The sequence below is a fragment of the Phalaenopsis equestris genome, unplaced genomic scaffold (assembly GCF_001263595.1).
Source record: "Phalaenopsis equestris unplaced genomic scaffold, ASM126359v1 Scaffold000552, whole genome shotgun sequence".
NCBI classification, from domain to species: domain Eukaryota; kingdom Viridiplantae; phylum Streptophyta; class Magnoliopsida; order Asparagales; family Orchidaceae; genus Phalaenopsis; species Phalaenopsis equestris.
Genome location: NW_018164992.1, coordinates 942183 through 963703, shown reverse-complemented (window position 1 = coordinate 963703; position 21521 = coordinate 942183). Strand labels below are relative to the sequence as shown.

General features: G+C 33.7%; 2 protein-coding genes across 2 annotated transcripts in view; both read right to left on the bottom strand.

The window, feature by feature from the left end:
• Nucleotides 1-9208: 9208 nt before the first annotated feature.
• On the bottom strand, nt 9209-10321 carry LOC110029148 (auxin-induced protein 22D). The gene is made up of 4 exons (XM_020731306.1): nt 10080-10321; nt 9786-10003; nt 9589-9691; nt 9209-9404 (listed from the first exon to the last, which is right to left on the bottom strand). The coding sequence occupies exons 1-4, from the start codon at nt 10256-10258 to the stop codon at nt 9326-9328; spliced, it is 579 nt and encodes a 192-aa protein (XP_020586965.1). The 5' UTR covers nt 10259-10321; the 3' UTR covers nt 9209-9325.
• Nucleotides 10322-13967: 3646 nt separating this feature from the next.
• The window catches only part of LOC110029147 (AUGMIN subunit 3), an 86527-nt gene continuing 78973 nt past the window's right edge, over nt 13968-21521 (bottom strand). The window contains exons 18-19 of the mRNA XM_020731305.1: nt 15886-15981; nt 13968-14226 (exon numbers count right to left, since the gene is read on the bottom strand). Coding sequence (XP_020586964.1) covers nt 14098-14226; nt 15886-15981 — 225 coding nt within the window. The 3' untranslated portion in view covers nt 13968-14097. The remainder of the gene's footprint in view (nt 14227-15885; nt 15982-21521) is intronic.

Below are 21521 nucleotides of genomic sequence, written 5' to 3'. Positions count from 1 at the left end.
ACTCTTATGTATTATCATATCTCTAACTTTGCTTCTATCACTAATCTTTTGAACATATTAATTTATAACCTTCCTCAATAATTCTTTCTTTTCATTTAGATTCTTGCAAAAAAAGAATTCTTATTGTTCTCTTAGTCATTATATATATGGGGCATTTACATATCAATTCTTATGTATTCACATATCTAACACCTAAACTTTACTTTTTTGCATTTATACCACCGAATATTTCACATAGCATAAAAAACAACAACTATTTTAACTTTTAAAAAGTGCAATACAGATTTCCCTGCATAGGTAAAGTGGCATATATTTAAAAATTGAAGTTTAGGTGCTGGAATATGTAAAAACATAAGAATTGAGTGGTATGTATGTAAATCTTTCTATATAGAACTATTAGTCTTCCCATTCAAAATTCTTAAACTTCGTGCATTTAATCCTAGCTTCAAACGTACTTAACTTCAATTCACTTTTGTCATAATCAATTCAAGTCGTGATTTGTCGCTTACATAATTGAGTTGACTTGTAGCTCATCACTTATAACTAATGTCCCACAACCAATTGTTTACATGTCACCAAAATTATGTGTGGGCTTATTTATTTTATTACTCAAGGAAAAGACGGCGTGTCGGTGATCCTCAATAAACACACAGTTAACTCAAAAAGGCTATGTGGCCGGTCGAATCAATCCGCCCCTTGTAGAACTCCAGCGTTAGCATCTTGAATTTCTCTCTCAGTCTCAGAGATTTACCGAGAGAACTTATTCTCGGACCGACAGGTGTTTCAGTACGCCCAAACCGATTGGTCGGTCAATCGGTGCGAACACATGTTTATTTTATTACTCGAACTAACCTTATTTCATCTCCACTCTAACTTTTCTCGTCTGGACTGGGACCAGCAATAAAGATTTGGTTACATTATTTATTTTCTGCTATTTCACTGTTGTCTTAACTTCCTTTTCTTTTTAGTGCTCCCTATCAGCCTTTTTTTTCTTTTTTTTCCCTTTTTTTTTTGCCTTGTCAATTAAAGTCTATGGGAAAAGTTCTGCACTAATCTTTCACTTCTATAAGCATAGAAAAAAATTGTGAGCATTTACATACATACCACCCAATTCCTATGTATTTACATATCTTGCACTTAAACTTTACATAAAGAATTCTGAGTTACATGATGGTATTTTGGATGTGTAATCATCATCTTTGGGTAAATTTGTAAATAGTTATAATAGTGTGTGTAGTTATGGATAGTTGAGGTTCCTTTGTCGATAAAATCAAAATATCATCATGAAATTCTGACGCTGATCCAACATTTATTTACATTTTTTCGAAAGTAGTCATGATTGTGTTTAAATTCTCCATTCCTTTTTTTAAAAGGTGCTTTATATTGCAGTTTAAAATCTGTAGGCAAAGGAATATGTTGTTGAGATGGGGAATGTTATTTGAGTTATATTTATTGTGCATTATTTTAAAAAATATTGAAAGATTTACATGCATACCCCTCAACTCCTCTGTATTTATATATTTAACACCTAAATTTAAATTTGAACATACATGCCGCCTTACTTATGCATAAGAATGATGCATTTAACTTTTTTAAAAGATAGTTTATCTTTTTGATGTGAAATGATGGATTTGGTGCGGCCTCTGGCGTAAGTCTCTCAAGTCGGAAGTTCGGATCCCATGACGCGGGCTCTTCGAATTAGAATTAAGCACACCGGGTTTTCAACCCATATGGGGGAATTGATATCTGGTGCCCACTGGACCAAATATCGATTTCACCTTGTTAAGAATATATATATATATATATATAGCACTCAATTCTTATGAATTTTCATATATCTCAACTAAATTTTTATATTAATTATGCATGAAAAGGTGAATTTAAATGTTAAAAAATAGTAATTAGTACTATTTTGATGTGATACGAGAGAATTGAAAATCGAGTGCTCTATTTGTAAAAAATGAATGTTTTGATTTGAGATACTCAAATTTATAAGAACTGTGTGCTATGTATGTAAAGGCCTGAAAAAAATAAGATCTTTGCTGTGTTATGAAAAGTATTCAATGGTGTTAATGTTAGAAATTAAAGTTTAGGTGTTAGATATATAAATACATGCAAATCGGGCGGTATTCATTTAAATTGCACAAATATAGACGGTGAAGTTTAGGTGATAGATGTGTAAATACATAAGAATTGGGTGGTATGTATGTAAATGCCCCCTATACTGATCTTTTTATTATTATTATTTTATTATATTTTGAAAAAAATAAATTAGGAATCTTTTTCAAGAATAGACTCTGCATCTTATTGTCACCTCATAAAAGAACCCTTAGGGGTGGCGGGCAGCCCAGAACTTAAATACTACTTTTTGATTGTACACCTAGCCGATGTGAGATTTTTTGTCCGTGATATTATGCTACCACAAAGCCACTAAAAGCTTTTGGTTGTCTTTTCAGTTTTTTCATTGAAATGTAGAAACAGTTTATGGATATTTTGGTCCAACAAGTTCAGGCTATAGAAAATAAAAAAGATAATTATTTTAAAATAAAGTTTTAATAAATTTTAATTTTAAAATATGTTGTTGAAATAATTATAAGTCACTTAAAATCAAGTTATAATAATATAATTATTTTATATTTCATGATAAAATCCATATTTGGCATCCTTTGTTGCCAAAATAATTTTTTTAATCAAGTTATCTCACCTTTTATTACATATGATTATAATTACTCTTACTTTTTAAAAATAAAAATAAAATTAAATTATATTAGAAACGTTGAAAAACAATCTTAAAAAAGATCTTGAAAATGTTCAGATTTTTTTTTACGAGAAAATATTATGTTCGTACATTACACTTTTGAATGGTCAACTACCAGCGGTCCTATTGACATGTACTGAGCATTTACATATATGTCACATATTGCACATCCGAACTGAATAGTTTTTTACTTTTTTTCCTAAGCATTTACATACATGGCACATATTCCTATGTTTTTAGATATCTAAAACCTAATTTTGATTTTATATATTTATATCACCCAAATCTTTTTTATTTCAAAAAAATATCATTATTTTAATTTTAAATGAAATACATTTTTTTCATCCATAATGGGCATATATGTAAAAATTAACATTTAGGTGTGAGATTTGCATATACATGAGAATTAAGGGGTGTATAATGTAAATCTTAACCTTTTGATTTAGCTGCCATGACTGTGACAATTCTTTTATATATCTTATCTAAAAACCATCCTTTTAAAAAGATGTTATTAAAAGTAGAGAAGAGGGGGGGAGAGAGAGAGAGAGAGAGATTAGAGGCGAGTCTCTATTCTAATTGAAGAAGAGGATGACTCTCAAAATGCTATGGTTGGAAAGCAAAAAAGTGGGGCCACTTGCAATATGGGCCACTTGCAATATGAGATTTGGAACAACTTTATTGCCCTAATAATTTTGTGGGACAATAATATATTTGAATGTGTATTGGCTCCATTATAATTTTCTTTTTATTTTATTTTAAGATATAATTAATATATATATATATATATATATATATATATCTCACATATTTTATTTAAAATAATGTAGATATAAATATATAATTTAATTGTATGTCAAGAGTAAGAATTTTTCTTGTCATCAAATTTAAGGTTAATTGTATGTATCTTGGCACTGATTTTGAAGAGATCGAACGGTCTATAATGAAAGAGTATGATGAATGTCGACTCATTGCTAAGAGATCATGAAACTCACTTGACATACTGAGCAAAACTACACAAACCAAACCAGTAAGGTTAGAACCATAAGCAGACAAAAAGATGACTAGATAATCTAAGCCTAAACCATTCGGCTAGAGATGAGACAAAAAGTCATCCGAGTTAACTACTATGAGAAAGTCGATCGGACGAGATAGCCTACCCTCACGATGGGTCAATATAAGGAAAGACTTGGTTCTTCAGTATCTCCAACTATCCTAGAGGCGCTTGGAGGTCTCTCACCAATTATCAAGGATTGAAAACCAAAATAGATCAACCGATCTAACCACACTAATCAAGCTCAACCAACCGAGCTAAACCTGCCGATTTGAAGCAATTTAAGCTTAGCAGACCGAGCCAGAGAGTAGTCAGACGATAAGCTCATACATGTACCCTCTCCTCTATAAATGGGAAGACCATTTTATGAATAAAGGAGCAAGATTACTGATCATTATTGTCCACTCCTCTCTCTGTCTCTCTCTGTCTCCCTCTTTTTAGGCATTATTCCTTGGGTGTAATTCGGGAATAAATCAAGATTTAACATTCTAAATGGTGTAGTGAGTGTGGATCATGCCACAATAAAAAAGAGGAGTAGCCATAGGAGAAGAAACCTACAGTATAGACACTGAAAACATAGAGTCTACCGAAGAGTTCGTAGCTTAACATATCCAGGAGTTGAATGATCAAAATTTGGATGTCATTCGAGGCACAAGGAACAACATTTTCATGATGAAAGATCACCGCTCAATGGTAGAAAAGTCACCTCGCTTTGGAAAGAGAATGTGACTCCCAACGATTCATTAGTGTTGAGTCGACACCGATTAAACAACATTAGTTCAGGAGTATTAAGGCACTTTGTTAACCCAAAAATGTATTCTCTCAACAAATATTTGCGGTTGGGCCCATAGAGCCATTTAAGATCCTAATGTTTGAGTCCTACAAGGGGCAGATTGATGCGACCGACCATATAGTCTCTTTTGAGTCAATCACTAATACTATGATTATCATTTCTCATCTTTGCTTTACAGATGATTTGATTATCTTTACAAATACTAATAAAATATCCATTATGAGATTATGTCATCATATTCAGATTTTTCAGGATACTTCGGTTTTGGAATTTAACACTTCCAAATGCTCGTTCTATTGTTCTAAATATATTATGGCTTGTAGGAAGAACTGGATTATGGATATTAATAATTGCAAGAAAGCTTCTCTTCATTTATCTTACCTCAGTTTTAATCTGCATAAAGGTTTGAAAATGAATGCTCTTTGCTGGCATCTTGTTGACAAAATTCAAAAAAGAATTCTTTGTTGGGAGAATAAATTCCTTTCTTTTGGTGGGAGGATTACTCCTTTAAAGAGTATTATTACTTCCTTACCTATCTATGCCTTACAAGTGATGAATGAGTTATTGGTATTGTTAAAAGGTTGGAAAAACTTTTTAACAAGTTTCTTTGGGATAGTAAAGGAAAGGCCAATATTCATTGGCAATGTTGGGATAAACTTTGCATGTCTTTGGATAAAGGAGGTCTTGGTTTTTGTAGCCTTTTTGATTATATTGAAATTAATTACATGAAACTTTGGTTCAGATTTTGTTCCAACAATTCCTTATGGGCTTCCTTATTGCATGCTAAGTATTGTAAAGGTCAACATCCTTCAAATACTTCTAGTTTCAGAAATGATTCTTTCATTTGGCGAGCTATGTTGAAAGTGGCTCAGCAAACTGAGGACTTAATTTTTTGGGAGGTTGGCAAAGGCAATGTTCTTTTTGGTATGATGATTGGTTAGGTAAGGGCCCTTTAGTTGATTTCTATGGGGGTTCTCATCCTATTAATCTTAATATTTCTGATCTATGGAATGCTAATATTTCTGGTATAGATGGTTAATACTACTAATGCGAATTTTATTTTTCTATTCCTATTAATCGAGATCAACTTGATGTGCCTATAATTAAAAATAACTTTGGTGATTCTATTTCGAAGACCTTAGTTAATTCTATTCATAATTATCATGGTATGGATTTGAAATGGATTTGGAATGGTTGGGTGAGGCCATCCATTTCTTTTTTTGTTTGGAGAGTGCTTAATAAATCCATGCCAATTGATGATATCTTAACACTGAAAGGACTTTGTCTTCCCTCACATTGTGTTCTCTATAAATCTGATGAAGAAGGTGTTATGCATATTTTTCGTAATTGCAGTTTTGCTTCTACAATTTGGGTGGAAATAATGTTTTTTCTTTATATTACGAAGGACTGGGGTAGTTACGATAGCATTTTTGACATTTATAAAGATTGGAAAAGGTTGGGACATTCCTTTTTTCTCAATGTGCATTCTATTATAATGTGTTTTATTTGGATGACACGTAATAATGCCAAGCATAGTATGGAGCTTCCGAATTTTAATCATACGGTTGATATGATGTTAAATCACATCAAGAAGAGTATTTCTTTCTCCAATCTGTCTGGTTCTGATAAATTGTTGGGTGTTTTTTGTTCTTTGTAACTTTCTAATGATAAGCCTTTTCAGAGATCTAGTAGAATCAAGTGGTGTTGTCCTAAGGCACTATACATGGTAGTTGGAAGTCTAATTCTGCCGGAGTGGGTGGTGTTTGTAGACATTAATTAGGTTTTATAATTTGTTGGTTTATGGCATCCTCTTGTTCAAAATCTCCTTTCGTGGCAGAAGCGAATGTCGTTGTCTTTGCTCTACTGGTTGCTAAAAGGTTTGGTTGGCATCACATTATTATTGAAACATATTCTTTATTTCTTTGGCAATCTTGCAGGTCTCAAATTAAAAATCATTGGAGTATTAGTCACCAGATGAAGAGCATTATGCATCTTTCTAAAAATTTGGATATAAATTGGCTTCATATTAAACGAGAAGATAATATGGCTGCTAACTGGGCGGCTAAAGAAGGTGCTCGTGGGATTTCTGTTGTTGTTTCTACTTTGGTGCATTAAGCTCTTTCTCATTTGGCTATTCTTGATTTTATTTCTAATTTTTGTTGATTGTTTTTTCTTTTGTTTTGTTTACTTTGTATTTTCTTTTGAGGTAGAGGAACCTTATGTTTTTGTTTGCTTGTGTGAGTTGTGTAGGGGGTGTTTAAGTTCCTCGAGCTTCCTTCTTTTGTACTTTTTCTTTTGTTGGAATAAAATACAGAGCCTTTTGGCTCTTTACCAAAAAAAAAAAAAAAACTCCCAAGAATCCCAGAAAACCTCACAAGCACTTTTGCAGATCCGTTAGGGACAGAGCAAGAGCCTATGCCCATTCATCGTGTGCTTCCAAAATGAAATGTTAGAATTGCGGGACATGGAGCCTTCATTCGCTTACATCGCCTTAGGTTAAGGGTTGAACGAAGGACCCTTTTGATATGTGTTTGATCTACAACGAACGAAAATGTTGTTCGAGCTGTTAAAGTTGGCCAATAACCACATATCGATTGAAAAATCTAACTCTAACCCCGCTTCCTCCAGAGTAGAACCTTCAATCCATAAAAACCGACCACCCAAGGCGAAGGGTTACAGGTCGAGACACAATTTGTGATCAACTGCCCGTCCTTGCTACAAAAACACTCAACCACCTCGAGATCATAAGGCAGCTGATAAAACACATCTCCAAGATGAAGAATGTTATCCAAACCAGCATTCGACTCGATATGACAAGCCTAATTTTGATCCTATGCATAAAGAAGGAATAAGCTTAAAAAACTTTAATATAAGCATTTATGATTAAATTCTAACACAAGAAATGCCAAGGTTGCATTTCTTGGAAGCTTCGTTATTAGGAGACAGGTAGATTCAAGTCTCTTGAATGTGTACTATGAACAAATTACACATGCATGCATGGTTAAACTCATGCATAGCATGGGGGACGCATGTGTAGTTAATAATGTGTTCAGCCAATTATGGCATATAAATTGACTTCTCAGATCTCTTCTTACAATGGCATTTGCATGGAATTTAAGTTAGGTTTTAATTTGGCTCACATGTTGATTCAAGCTTAGTATGTTTCTGAATGGTTTGTATGAGATATTTCCAAAAATAGAAAAAAAAATAGAAAAAAAAATAAATTTAATTATAAGATAAGACAGTGTATATTTCATTGTGATACGACATAAAATAATTTAGATCTCTAATATTATAAAAAATTTCTTTAATGAAAATCCACAAAATAAACATCTCCCTTTCACTCCTTGTAAAAGAGCACATTTATTTTATAGGGATCAAAATGTAACTATGCAATTTAACAAGGATATCACAAAAAATAGAAATAATTAGGAACTGCTTATTAGCTATTAATCCTTAATTTATTTAATAAAATGTGTACTCTCCAAGAATTTATTAATTTGATAAAGTTATAATTTTTTTAGAAGAATATATGCATTGATTTTGATATGTAATTTAAAAATAATTTAATTTTTTAATTTGATTGATTTATTTAATAATTGTTTTTTATTCATTTTCTACGCTAAGAAACAATTATTATTATTATTACTATTATTATTATTTTGAGTAAAGTGCTAAAATAGTCAAAATCTGATTATTTACACAGGGTCATTCTAATCCCATAATTAAATTGTGGCTAAAATAGTACTTATATGAAGGAATATTAGAGCTCAATTTGAAAAAAGTTAGAGACTATTTTGACACTTTTATATAAACTCTGAGACTAAAACAACTCCATATAAACAGTCAGGTGTAATTGAGCTGAGTTGGCTTGAGCTCGACTCACTAAAAGGCTTATGAGTCGAGATTATCTGGCTACATGCTCGTCCTAGCTCGGATCGTTAACTTGTGAGCCGGCTCGAATTGTTTACTACTAATCATTTCGATGCATTTTCCTATCGGTCGCTACCACTACGAGCTGAGCTTCACACCCCTCAGGGACTATTTGTCATAGGGAATATTTCTTTTATTTTGAATTATATATACTCAATATATATTTTTGAACGAGGCATTCCTAAATCTATAATTAACGATCTATCTCAAAAGAGAATTATTGCTATTATTATTACTATATATAATGATTCTAAAAATATATATACAAATGACTATAGTTAGGCTCCTTTATATTCTGCTACCAAAAATATGCAGTATCATGTGCATCACATGACTGCTGTCGGATGCATTCATAAATCTAAAGGGAAAATTACATACATAGCACCTCATTTTTTTATAGATTTATCTATCTCAGACTTAAATTTTCATTTTTACATACATAATACTTTCCTAATAAATAACAAGAATATTAGAGCTTCATTCAATTTACTTTGATTTCATCAATATTTATTTATTTATTTATCTAAAATTTCATTAAAAAAATTTCAAATAGCATAGAAAAGATCAAATCCATATTACAGCCAAGGTAAATCCTGAACATCAAAAGGCACTTTAAGCTCACATATTATAACTAGCTTTCAAAAAAATAAAATTAAATCATAAGAAAAAAAGCAATTGATGCCTTCTTTTCTGTAATTTTAAATTATATATAACTGATGAATGATCCATAATCATCTATTTATACAACTCGAATTTCCCAAGCAAAATTTATAAAAAAAAAAACTTAAAATCATTCATGAATTGACCCCAACCCTTTGGCTTCAGATCCTCTCATTATCCTCAACCTCTTGCAAGAAGAAATAAACATCCTGAAATGAACATAAATTTAATGAAATTAAGCTGAGATCATTTCTTTTGTATTTTTTTCACAAGATCATATAATAATTCAAGTTTTATTGCATAATTTTTGTTGATCTAATCTTTGCTTTTTTTTTTTAGCTTTCTTTGATACTAAATTACTAGAACTCTAAATGTTTTCATAGTGCTTCTTACCTCCATGGAACATCTCCAACCAGCATCCAATCCCCATCCTTATCCTCATAAGCAATTGCAAAACTCGATCCGCGACCTCCGACGGACGCCGGAAGAAAATCCCCTGAATAATCAAAATTAGAAATCAACCACCATGATTTTATGTATTCTTGATCTATCACTACAAATGGGTATAAGTTAATTCCACCCTTTCTTACCGGAGGTGAAGCACTTGAACATATCTTCCAACGCCTTTCTAAGCTCCTCGTAACTTCTGTAAACCTTCAGATCAATCTTTCTCAAGTACGGAGCGCCATCCATACTAACTTTCACATATATTCCGCCGCCACCGGCGACACCATTAGTCTCCGTCCTCCTCCCCTGTAAACCACTCCTCCTATTCATCCCGATCGGCGGCCATCCCACTACTTGAGCTCTGTCAAAATCATACACACCATCTAATCTTAGCTCAAAAACCAAACAAAAAACGAAAACCAAACTATCAGACTTACTTCGACAAAGCCATCGAATCTTGTCCTTCATCATCCTCCGAGATCTCAATCACCGGCTCACCGTCCACCCTCGCCGGCTCCACCATCAATCGCTTCCACCCACGGAAGCGCTCAGGCTCTTCTTCGGCGCCCGGAAGCCCGAGTCTAAGCTCCGTTGCCTTCAGATTCTCCGCATCCATGATCGATCGATCGCCGGAGTTTTGGTATGTTTAATAGGCGAGAGCAGAGGAAGAAAGGAAAGGCACAGGTACAACTGTATAAATAGGTGTGCTGGTCAGAAAGGGGACAGGAATTAGACGAGTGCCGGTTATTCTTGTCGCGGGTTGGGCCGGCTGGTTGGACTTTTTGGACCGGCAAAGAATTGTGGGCCGTCTAATGGGGAACATGGCAACGTGGAGTTGAGAAATTCGAATCGAATTTCTATTGTAGTTGGGAAAATGGGTGCTTTTTTTTTCTATGAGGATGATCATTCTTTGTGAGCCGTCCGATTACGTAAGGCTGAGATTAGGGGTGGAAAAGGAGTCTAGCTTGACTCATTAACGAGCTATCGGGCTCGAGTTTAGCCTGACTCGACTAAAGTGTTTATTTATTTTTCATATTTAAACGATTCAAATCTTTCATATCATATCAAAAATATTATTATTTTAATTTTAGAAAACAATACATTTTTTTCATGTATACGTAAGGTGATAGGCATATAAAAATTGAAATTTATGAGATAATTATATAAATTAAAAACTAAGTGGTATATATGTAAATTTTCCTAAATGTGAATTGTCCTAAAAAGTAGCAAAATAAATGAGCACCAAATATTTTGTCGACTTTGATAAGTCATGACATGTAATTATTATCACACACGTGAGTTGGACCCATCAATTTGCGTTTAATGTCAGTATCATTCGCTTTAAATTTGCGTGATTTTATTATTATTTTTAATAGAAAATCGCTTCAACAACTGTTTAATATAATTACATAAAATTTAAAAAATTCGAATTAAGGAAAAAGAATGAATTTCATCCCACTATATATTTTACTATTTAAAAAAAAATGATTCCACTAATAAGTTTTTTATTAATTTGCTTAAATCTTGTTTTTATTTACTTTATAATTTTTAATATAATTAATTCAATAATTATTCTAAATAGAAAATATACTAATTAATTGAAATGTAAATTATTTATTTTATTTTAAGAGAAACATTAAAATTTTTATTTTTAACACTTAACAAATTTTCATCAAGTCATTTGCGAGCTCGTTGTAGGCGATCGATTCATCGCCCTAGCCGCTGCCTCTGATCACCTTTCCGGGATGGATTGGAGGCAGTGGCTAGGGCGTTGTATTGATCGACTCTAACGATCCCGCAAGCAACGAATGTGATGAAAATTTTTGTGGAGTGGATGCTTTGAAGAAATGAAAGATTTAACGTAGTTAAAATAAAAATTTTAAGAGTTTGAGGGGTCATATTATTATATTTGAAGTTTTAGGTGGTCTGAACATAAAAACAGTCCTTTTAATTCAATTTTATTCATTGGCTTCACGTTGTGCTATGTACAAGTTATTTATTTATTTTTTTTCCATTTTTGCAATTTTATCTAAGATATTCAGATGTACATCCAGTGCATCATTTCTAAAAATTATTCAAACAAAATTAAATTAGACAGCATAACTAAGAACATATTTTTGTATTTACATATCTAACAATTAATTTTTATTTTTTTCATTTATATAAATGCATAAATAAGATGACACACACACACACAAATATATATGTGCAAAAATAGAAAATTTAGGTGTTAGATATGTAAATACATAGATTTGAGTGGCATTTATGGAAATCTTACTTTTTTAAAAAATAATAAATAATCATTTGCTACTTTGACCCCACACGCTTTCCATTTTAAGTTAAATAATCGTCATTAAAGAAAAAAGCTATTGCTAATCTTTTGGATTAAAAAAAAAATTAAAATGTTAATCACTTTAGTAATAAAGAGAGGATAATATAAAACAATGACATTACTTTAATTGTTCTCTCCTAACCAACTTTCAAGTTTTGTTTAAGAAAAAATATATTCTTTTATTTTTTTTTTTTAATTCTAGTTAGGTATTTGTCGGGGGGTCTTTTTTGCTAAATACAAATTATTTGTAATATATAGAAATATACTAAAGTGCCGTTGAATATTTATGTGGGGTTCTTTTAGTCCTAGTTTATAAAGTTGTCAAATAAGCCTTCTACTATTTTAAAATTAAATTCTAGTAGTCTTTAATAAGAACTATTTCAACAATATTTTAAGAAGCCTGGAGACTATCTTGACACTTATATAAACTTTGGAACCAAAACAATCTCAGGATAATAGCTGGGAAGTATTGATCTAAGTTCATAAAAACGCCGTATTTATTTGGTGGGGACTTGCTTTTAGATTGATTTTGATGGAAGGTAATATATATTTTATTTTAGTTAAATTAATAGAAAAAAAAGAGAAAATCATAGAACATAATTAGACTAATACATATAATTCCATAGTACTTTGATACCAATAAATTTACATTAAAATCAATCTAAGCCTAAATTAAAATTCATATTACTCTTGTTTACCTCGAATTAAATTCTTCGATTTTGATAATTTTATTATTTTGGCATTAAATTAATAACTGTATTTAAGTTAGAATGAACCTTAAATTAACTAACTTATTTTCTGGTGAGTACAATTAAAAAAATAAAATCAATCAAAATTGATCTCGAATTTTTTTTTCTAAATATCCATTATCAAAAAAGGTCTAAATATTATGATTTTTTCCCCTTATTTTTTCTAGTATCTGCAAGATTTTGTTCTAGAGGCTGCTGTTATTATTATCATCATTAGAAAGATTTACATACATACCACTTAATTCCTATTTATTTACATACACCTAAACTTCAATTTTTTCATATCTACCATTTTCCTCATGAAAACATGCATCACTTTATAAGAATTAAAATTGCAATTTTTAATGGGATATAAAAGATATATGGTTTAAATGTAAAAAAAAAAAAAATGTTAGATATATGGTACATATATATTGTGTTGTGTATAGGACTGTCAAAACGGCTCGTTGTTCGCGAACAGCTCATGTTTAGCTCATTAATTTCGTTCGATAAGTTAACGACCCGAACACGAACTAAGATGTGTTCGTTCGCGTTCGGCTCATTTTGGTTCAAAAAACTACTTATCATATATAATATATATATATAGTAGTAGTATTTTAGAAAAATCTAATTGACTACAAGACTACAAAAATTTATAATCAATTAAAATATTGATTAAGAAAATAGAATAAAAATTATTAAATTAGATTCAAATGATGTTTTAATATAAATAATAATTTTTAAATCTTGTTAAAATCCTTATTGTCTTATGTCTTATGTCTTATGGCTACATGAAGAGGGGGGTAAAAAGAGTTCGTGAACAGCTCGTATTTGGCTCGTTAAGCAAACGAGCCGAACACGAACAAACTTTTGAGCTCGAAATATAAACGAGCCGAACACAAGCTTACACCGCTTGTGGTATATATGTAAATGCCCACTAGCATTATTGAAATTAAAAAAGGAGACATGACACCACTTGTTCGAATGATAGAAACAGCTAAAAATTAAAAGGAAAAAAAAAAAAATTAATTCATACAATTTTTTTTAACGTGTTAAATATATATTTTTTTCTTTTAATTTTTTGAAAGTTGAAAGGACCGGCTACGTTACATTGTTTGATAAGAATTACAAAATATTAAGGATTTTTTTTTTTCCTGACAGTAATGAATCTGAAATAAGGCTGTATTTATTTTATATATTGTATATGCCTCGTGCAAATGCATAAAAAAAACATATTTTTACACAATAATCAAATATAAAATCACTTTAGTCATATCCTAGCGTAATTTTTTATTATTATGATTGAATGAGGAGGATTGTAGCAATCGGAACAGATATAAATATAAAATCAGACACAAGAAAAAGTTACGATGGTTAAAAATGTAAAAGCAGAAATTATTTTTGCAAAACCTTAGCGCGAGCAGTGAGTTCCTTGACACGATTCCTGAGCCGATCAGGATTGCAGAAGAAATCAACAAATACCTGCCTTTCCCATCCCACCTCATGCGGGTGATGCTTCACAATCTACAATAAACAAAAAATTTAAATAATAATAATAATAATAATAATAATAATAATAATAATGTTTGAATTATTTATTATTTTTATTCGAGGTTTTTACATCTCTCACGCAATTTTTATAATTCTTATACATAATTCCTAAACTTTTAATTCTTATACATAATTCTTATACATAATAAAAACAAATACCTAAAAAAAAATTCTTATAATTCTTATACATAATTCCTACATATAAGAATTATGTAGGAATTCAAAAGCACGCAATTTTTATGTATTCACATCTCTCACGCCTTAACTTTCATATTTTCAGATCAAGCTCTCGTACTTTTGAATGTTAGATATGTAAATACATAAGAATTATTTTGTATTTAGGTAAAATTCCTACATAATTCTTATGAAATAACATGTGCATAATTGTGTGAAACTATATCATATAAATCGAGTTAAAATGATATAATTTCGAGCTGGTCATAACAAGTATTTGAACTACATCCACCTTTGGCAATTCTACCCAATTCCTACATATATTTACATATCCAACACCTAAAACTTTATTTTTTATATATATACCACCCAATTCTTTCACATCACATAAAAAATACGAGCATTTCAACTTTTAAAAAGTGAAATACATCTTTCCATGCGTATGTAAGGAGACATTTTTGTAAAAAATTGAAGCTTAGGTGTTAGATATGTAAATTCATAAGAATAATTGAGTGGTATGTATGTAAATCTTCCTTGATTTAAATGAATAAAGTATTGTAAGATGTGAATAGAAAAAGAGAGAGGGATTCAACTAGGGATCATCTAATGAGCTTTGAATTTCGAGCATAATTGGTAACCCTAAATGTTTATTGGAGGGGCATCCAGCATTAGCATTATAGTAATGGCAGTTGTGTTATGCAGGAGACAATGATTCACGTGGTTGTCGGCTTTATGTTTTTTTAGGAGGATTTACGTGCCTACCAGGCTACCACTCAATTCTTATGTATTTACATAGATACACTTAAAACTTAAAGTTTTACATATATGTCACCTTACCGATGAAAATCAAGTTCCGTTTTTATTTCTTTGTGGAAGGCAGAGAAGAAAATTAGAATGAAATAAGTTTTGATTTTATTCCTTTGCTGCTGAGAAGAAATTTGGAAGCGATATTTTCCATATTTCTCTAGAGGAAATAAAGGAAATTTTCTCCTATTAATCAAAAAAATCTTGCTGCACGCGAAGATGTTACAAGATGCAGGAAAGACAAGGAAAGTGAATCTGATGCTGCACTCGGGAAAAAAAAGATTTCTTCCTAGAAGGAAAGCGGAGGCAGAGCTTATAATTTCTTTCTAGAAGGCAGAGCTTATTAAAGTTTTACATATACGTCACCTTACCGATGAATGAAAATGTGTATTTCACTTCTAAAAGTTAAAATAATGATATTGTTTTTATGTGATATGAAAGATTGGGAAGGTATAAATGCAAAAAAGCAAAGTTCAGGTGTCGATATGTAAATACATGGGAATTGGGTGGTATGTATGTAAATGCCCCCGTCTGTTTATTTAATATGCTATAAGAATATCTTGTATAAGGGGGACAATGAATCACGCAGCTAATAATTTGTTACAATAAAATAGATTTTTGAACATAAAAAAAATTATTAAGGGGTTAAATTACCTCAGCTTTCTGTCGGTGGGCCTCTGTTACTTCCTCAACAGAAACAGAGAGATGAGAGTTCACCTTGTCCATTTCTTCCAGTTCTCTCATCAACGGCTGCAATAAATAGCAGAAAAATTAGATTTTGAAAGCAAAGTGTGAGGGAGAGAGAAGTAGATCTATTAATGATTTTAAGGACATGGTGAAGAGTGGTAGAAGGAAAGTAGTTTTAAATAATATTTAAAATGTTAGGAAAGTAATAAAAAAAGAAAAAAAAAACCTCCAAAAACAACAGGAAAAGCTCTAGAGACCAGCATCACTATTGTTTTTTTTAATTATTTTGATTTTGATTTATTTATGTTTTGATTTGAATAAAATTGAAGCGGGGTCCAAAAAGCAGATGCGAGAGACATGAGTCGCGACGCTTATACCTGGAGCGAAGCAGAAGACAGAGAGAGCCAGTAGGCACTTCCAAAGGGGAGTATCACCTCTTTCAAGATAAGAGAACCACTCCTAGTTATCTGGGGGTTATATATGTGTGTTCTTGATGTTTGAGGTTCGTCTGCATCGCATTTTTTCTTGTTTTGAGTTGTATCCAAAGGCGAGTGGTACTTCGATGCAGGTGATTTTTCTCTAAGTCAAGTGAAGCTCCGGCTGTATTTCGCTCCTGAGGTGGTATTTATCATCGATAGATAAATAGGGTTTAGAGTTTAACGTTTAGAGTTCAGGGTATAGGTTTTAGGGTAATAGGGTAATAGGGTGATAGGATTCAGGGTTTAGAGGTCGGCGTCGGAAAGCAAGAGGACTTGCAACAATGGTAGTTATTTTTAAAAATATTTTGAATATTTTTAAAAATAAGTTGATTTAACTAAGAGAACAAAAATAAAGACTTAAGAAATTAACTAAATAAATAAATAATAGGCCCTTTCATATAGCCACTTCAAAATAAAGATATATGGTAGAAGAAAAATAATTTTAAAGAATATTGTAACAAAGACTACAATATTTTTTTTCCTTTGTAAAAAAAGAGTGAATGCAAAAGCAAAACATGAAAATCTCTAGTAAGAAAAATTCATTGGGACCAAAACTAATACTAAAATTATAACAATAGAAAAAATAAATACTATCACCAAAAGCAGATATGCGCTTACAACCAAACAAACTTGAAAGTGAAATACAACAAAAAACACAAGCAACCGTGACTAAACTATATCCAAGGTGGTGATCGGATTTGGTGAGTGCATGAATGGAGGGTGGCGAGGTGGCGAGGTGGCGGATGGTTGTAAGAGGAAGTAGAAGTTGTGGTTGGCTGCAATGGAAAAAGTTGGAATTGGCTGGCTGAAATCAGCGGAGAAACAACAACGAGGACTCAGCCACTTGCTGTCCCAGGCGGCTGGAAAGAGTAGTGGGCTTGACTGCGGGAAGAATAGCCACGACTGCTGTTCTGGGAGGAGAGGCGGCTGGAATGAGAGAAATAAGTGGTTGGTGGGTTGGTCTGCAGGAAGAAACAAGTAAGGTTGCTGTCCCGGGCGACTGCGGGGGCGGGGGGGGGGAAGAAAAAGGGGGGAGGGGGGGGGGGGGGGGGGGGAAGGGTTCAATGGAGTAAGAAAATAGAAGAGACAAACCGCCTCAGAACAAGTTAAAGTCGGAACACCTCTCTTTTAAAAACAACTTTAGAAGGGAGAAATCGGAACACCGACGGTAGCCCTGACAAAAAACAAAAAAAAAACTGACTTCGAAACTCTAATACAAACATATATAAGAAATGACTAAAAAGAAATGAAGGATAATAGAAAAAAAAGCATAAAAAAGGAAAAATGAGATTATTTCGGCCCGTCCCCTATCACAGACAAGCTCGCATCTCACATTCAAAGGGAGAGCACTTTTGTATCAGTCTCCTAGGGTCTGGAGAGCTTCAACCTCATTCGTCGAAGCATGTCTCCCTAGTATAATGTCAGAACAAGTTAAAGCCGGAACACCTTCTCTCATTTGGAAACAACTCTAGAAGGGAGAAATCGAAACGCCGACGACAGCCCTGATAGAAAACCAAACAAAAACCGACTTCCAAATCCTAATACAAAAAATATAAAAGAAATGACTAAAAAAAATGGAAGATAATAGAAAAGAAAGCATAAAAAAGGAAAAATGAGATTATTTCGGCCCGTTTCCTGTGACGGGCAAGCTCGCATCTCACATTCTAAGCGAGAGCACTCCCGCATAAGCCTCCTAGGGTCGGGAGAGCTTCAACCTCATTCGTTGAAGCTTGTCTCCTCATAGTATAAGATCAAACCGACCACGTTGAAGGTGGTTGAGCTGCTGTGACCTTCTAGGATTGAAGGCTCTTCGATTGCGGTCTGAGAAGCTCCTAGATCTCACTAGCATTTGTATTGTCCCCAAAAAACACCTGAGAAGAGTCCTCCGCTTGTGAGCATGCATCCATATCAATCCAATTTACTTTGGTTACCCCACTAAATTGAACTAGGACTTCTATCACATTTTTTGCTGAATCTTCCAAAAGTAACCCAAGGTTGGCTCAAGCTAATCTGAAGATAGGGTAGCGTGAACCTTCCCAAATGGTGATGGGCATAGTGGTAAGGTATTGATCATAATGTCATAAAATTTTCTTCATAGTGAATGCCCCGTGTCTAGAATCGGCGCCTCAGTCCTACCATCATCTATCATCACCAAAATTGATCTCGCTAGCGCTTATCCGCTGTCAAGAACACCTATAATCTCAGACTCCATCGAAGGTAAGAGAACAATACACTTTTCATCATTGGTGAATGAGTAGGTGTTCATGTACCCGTCATGCCGAGGCTAACTATCAAATTGCCAAGAACTCTTCAACATGTGACGCACATCCAAGGACACCATGTTACACCAAACCTAATCTTGCAACTATCTCCTAATCGAAAACTCCACGGGGCACATCCTGTCAAAGTTGATTTTATTCTTCTTCCTCAACCATGTCAGGGAGTACGACTGGGAGTGTTTCTGAGTCTTGAGACTCAACTTGTCTAACATAGGTGTAGGCGCCACATTTTTTATGCTTCATTCATCAATGATAAGACTGCACATATTTTCCTTTATAGTGCAATGGGTATAGAATATGTTGTGGCGAAACCACTGCTGCTCCCTCATAGCCCTAATCTGAAGGATGTATCGTAACACTAGCATCTCGCCCTCATTCGATGGAATCTAGTACTCCTCACCTTGTTCTTCGGTTGCCTCTCTGTTGCTCACTTCCTCCACTGCACCCTTCTCGATGAAAGAAAAACTCGATTTTTCGGGCATATGGAAGCGATGTATCTAAAACTATGACGTCTGAAACATTTCTTTGTTGGGGCGGTAGTGGGGGTACTGCTCTTCTCCTGCTTCTCACTTTGGGTTGCTCTTACTGATGTTTCCAACTTTGGGTGGCTATCTGAGTGGCGGTGGGTACTTGCTTTGCCTCTGTTATCTCTACACCATCAGTGCTAGGGTCTGAACGTCAAAAAAGGACCAGTAAGACGAGCTGAACAACTTTGACGATCGAAGGCGGCAAGCCTCCCAAATAATTGGCTATCGTGTGCTTCTCTGGCTCCAACACAAACTCCGCGGTGTACTCCACTGATAGCTTCCTCTGTTGCAAGTAGTGGAGCCTCAAGAAAAGATCTAGATGTTAGTGGGGAGTATATGGCTGCAACTCTCTCTTTATCTTCTCCCATGTAGTGATCTTGCTATGTAATTCTCTATTTCTCTCCCTCTTTAGATTCTCCCACCACAACAACGTGCTCTTCTTCAGCTTGATATCCCAATTTTAACTTACAGATCATCTGACATCTCTTTGTATTCAAAGACCCTCTCGATGGTCTACAACCACTCTATGAAATCATTTGTATTCATCCTCCCCTCGAAATCCGATGTTTCCCTTTCTCACTCCTACGACTTGGTATCCCACAATAGGCACTCTGTCTCTATATCCTCAAACACACACTTCATCATTGTATTTTCTAAGAGGAACTTCATCTCTCAACCCCCCCTGATACTGTATCCGAAAGTGTCATGGCATGTCTTCTTCTCCGCTGAAATCAGACCTATGGAAGAGATTCAGGTGTTCCACTCTCACACCTGTTCAGATCTTGTTATCATGCTTACCGGTGTCCTCTCCATGGATCCTTTACTCAATGTAATCAAGTCGTAGCACTCGACAGAGCTTTCACTGTAACTCTCCCATGGTAAATTCCCCATCTGGTTCTGGCAATTATTTCTGCGGCAGCAGGGCGTGGATAGGGGTGCTGTAGGATGGGAAAGAAAAATTTTAGATGAATGTGCGGTTCGATAGTAGTGAATGCTAGGAACCCTAGGATAAGACTAGTATTGTACTAGCTCTGATAGCAAATGATACAGAATCAACTAAAAAATAATAGAAAAACAAATATTATTACCAAAAACAAATATGTGATTACAACCAAACACAATTGAAAGTGAAATACAATGACAAACAAAAATAAATGCAGCTAAACTGTATCCAAAAGCGGTGGTAGGATTTGGTGAGTGGACTACAAGAGCAGGGTCGCAAGGCGGTGGATGGCTGTATGAGGAGGAAGGGGAAGTTGCAGTTGGCTGCAGTGGGAAAAAGTGGGGTTTGGCTGGCTGGAAATCAGTTGAAAAACAACAGTGAAGACACAACCACTTGCTGTCCTAGGCGGCTGTAAAGAGAAAAGTGGGCTGGACTGAGGAAAGAACAGCAGGGAGTGTTGTTCCAGGCGGACGCATTGAGGGAGAGACGGCTGGGAACGAGGACAGGCGGCTGGAGTGAGGGAAATAGGTGGTTGGGTGGCTGCTCTGCAGGCAAAAGACAGCAAGACTGCTGTCCCAGGAGACTACGAGGAAAAGGGAAGTACGCGCGAGGGGAAGGGTTGTGGGGAGTAGGAAAAATAGAGTTACACACCACCTAAGGATGAGTTACAGCCAGAATACCTTCTTGCTGTTGGATACCAGCCCTAAAATGGAGAAATCAGAATATCAAAGGATGTCCTACAGAAAACCAAGCAAAAGCTGACTTCCAAACCCTAATACAGCACATACATAGGAAATAACTAAAAAGAAATGATAACAGAACAGAAAACATAAAAGAGAAAACGGGACTACCCAAAAAAAAAACATAAAATAGGCCAAAATTTGTGTTCAGGAGGCAAAAATACGGTTTTAAGAAATTCAAGGCTTCCTACAACCTCAGAGATGCAAAATCACAGAAAAAAAAGTACTTCAAATTCGGGAAAAAAGCTAACAAAAGGTAGTACTAAAAAAGCATACACAATTGTCAGCTTCAAAGACAGGAAAACCATGATAAATTACAAATACTGCAAAAGAAAATTAGGTATAGCTAGGGCTGTCAACAATCCAATTTCGAGCCAGTCCAACCCTAGCAAAATTTTTTCTTGAAAGTCATTAGATCTGTTTTCAGACAAGTAAAGTTTGGTTATAATATGACTCATTAACTACGATTCGAGAAATTAATAAACCAAATCTCGACTAATTTTTAATATCCGTAGACAAAGTTCTAGTCCAAAATGCATGAATATATAGATTTATATATACAAATACATAAATTCATATATATTTTATTTCTAATCAAAATATAAATATAAAATTTTATATATATATATATATAC

Coding starts and splice junctions, on each gene's coding strand:
- LOC110029148 (XM_020731306.1), bottom strand. CDS start 10,258: ATGGATGCGGAGAATCTGAAGGCAACGGAGCTTAGACTCGGGCTTCCG. Junction 10,004..10,079: donor GATTCGATGGCTTTGTCGAA/GTAAGTCTGATA, acceptor TGATTTTGACAG/AGCTCAAGTAGTGGGATGGC. Junction 9,405..9,588: donor GTTGGAGATGTTCCATGGAG/GTAAGAAGCACT, acceptor TGTTCATTTCAG/GATGTTTATTTCTTCTTGCA.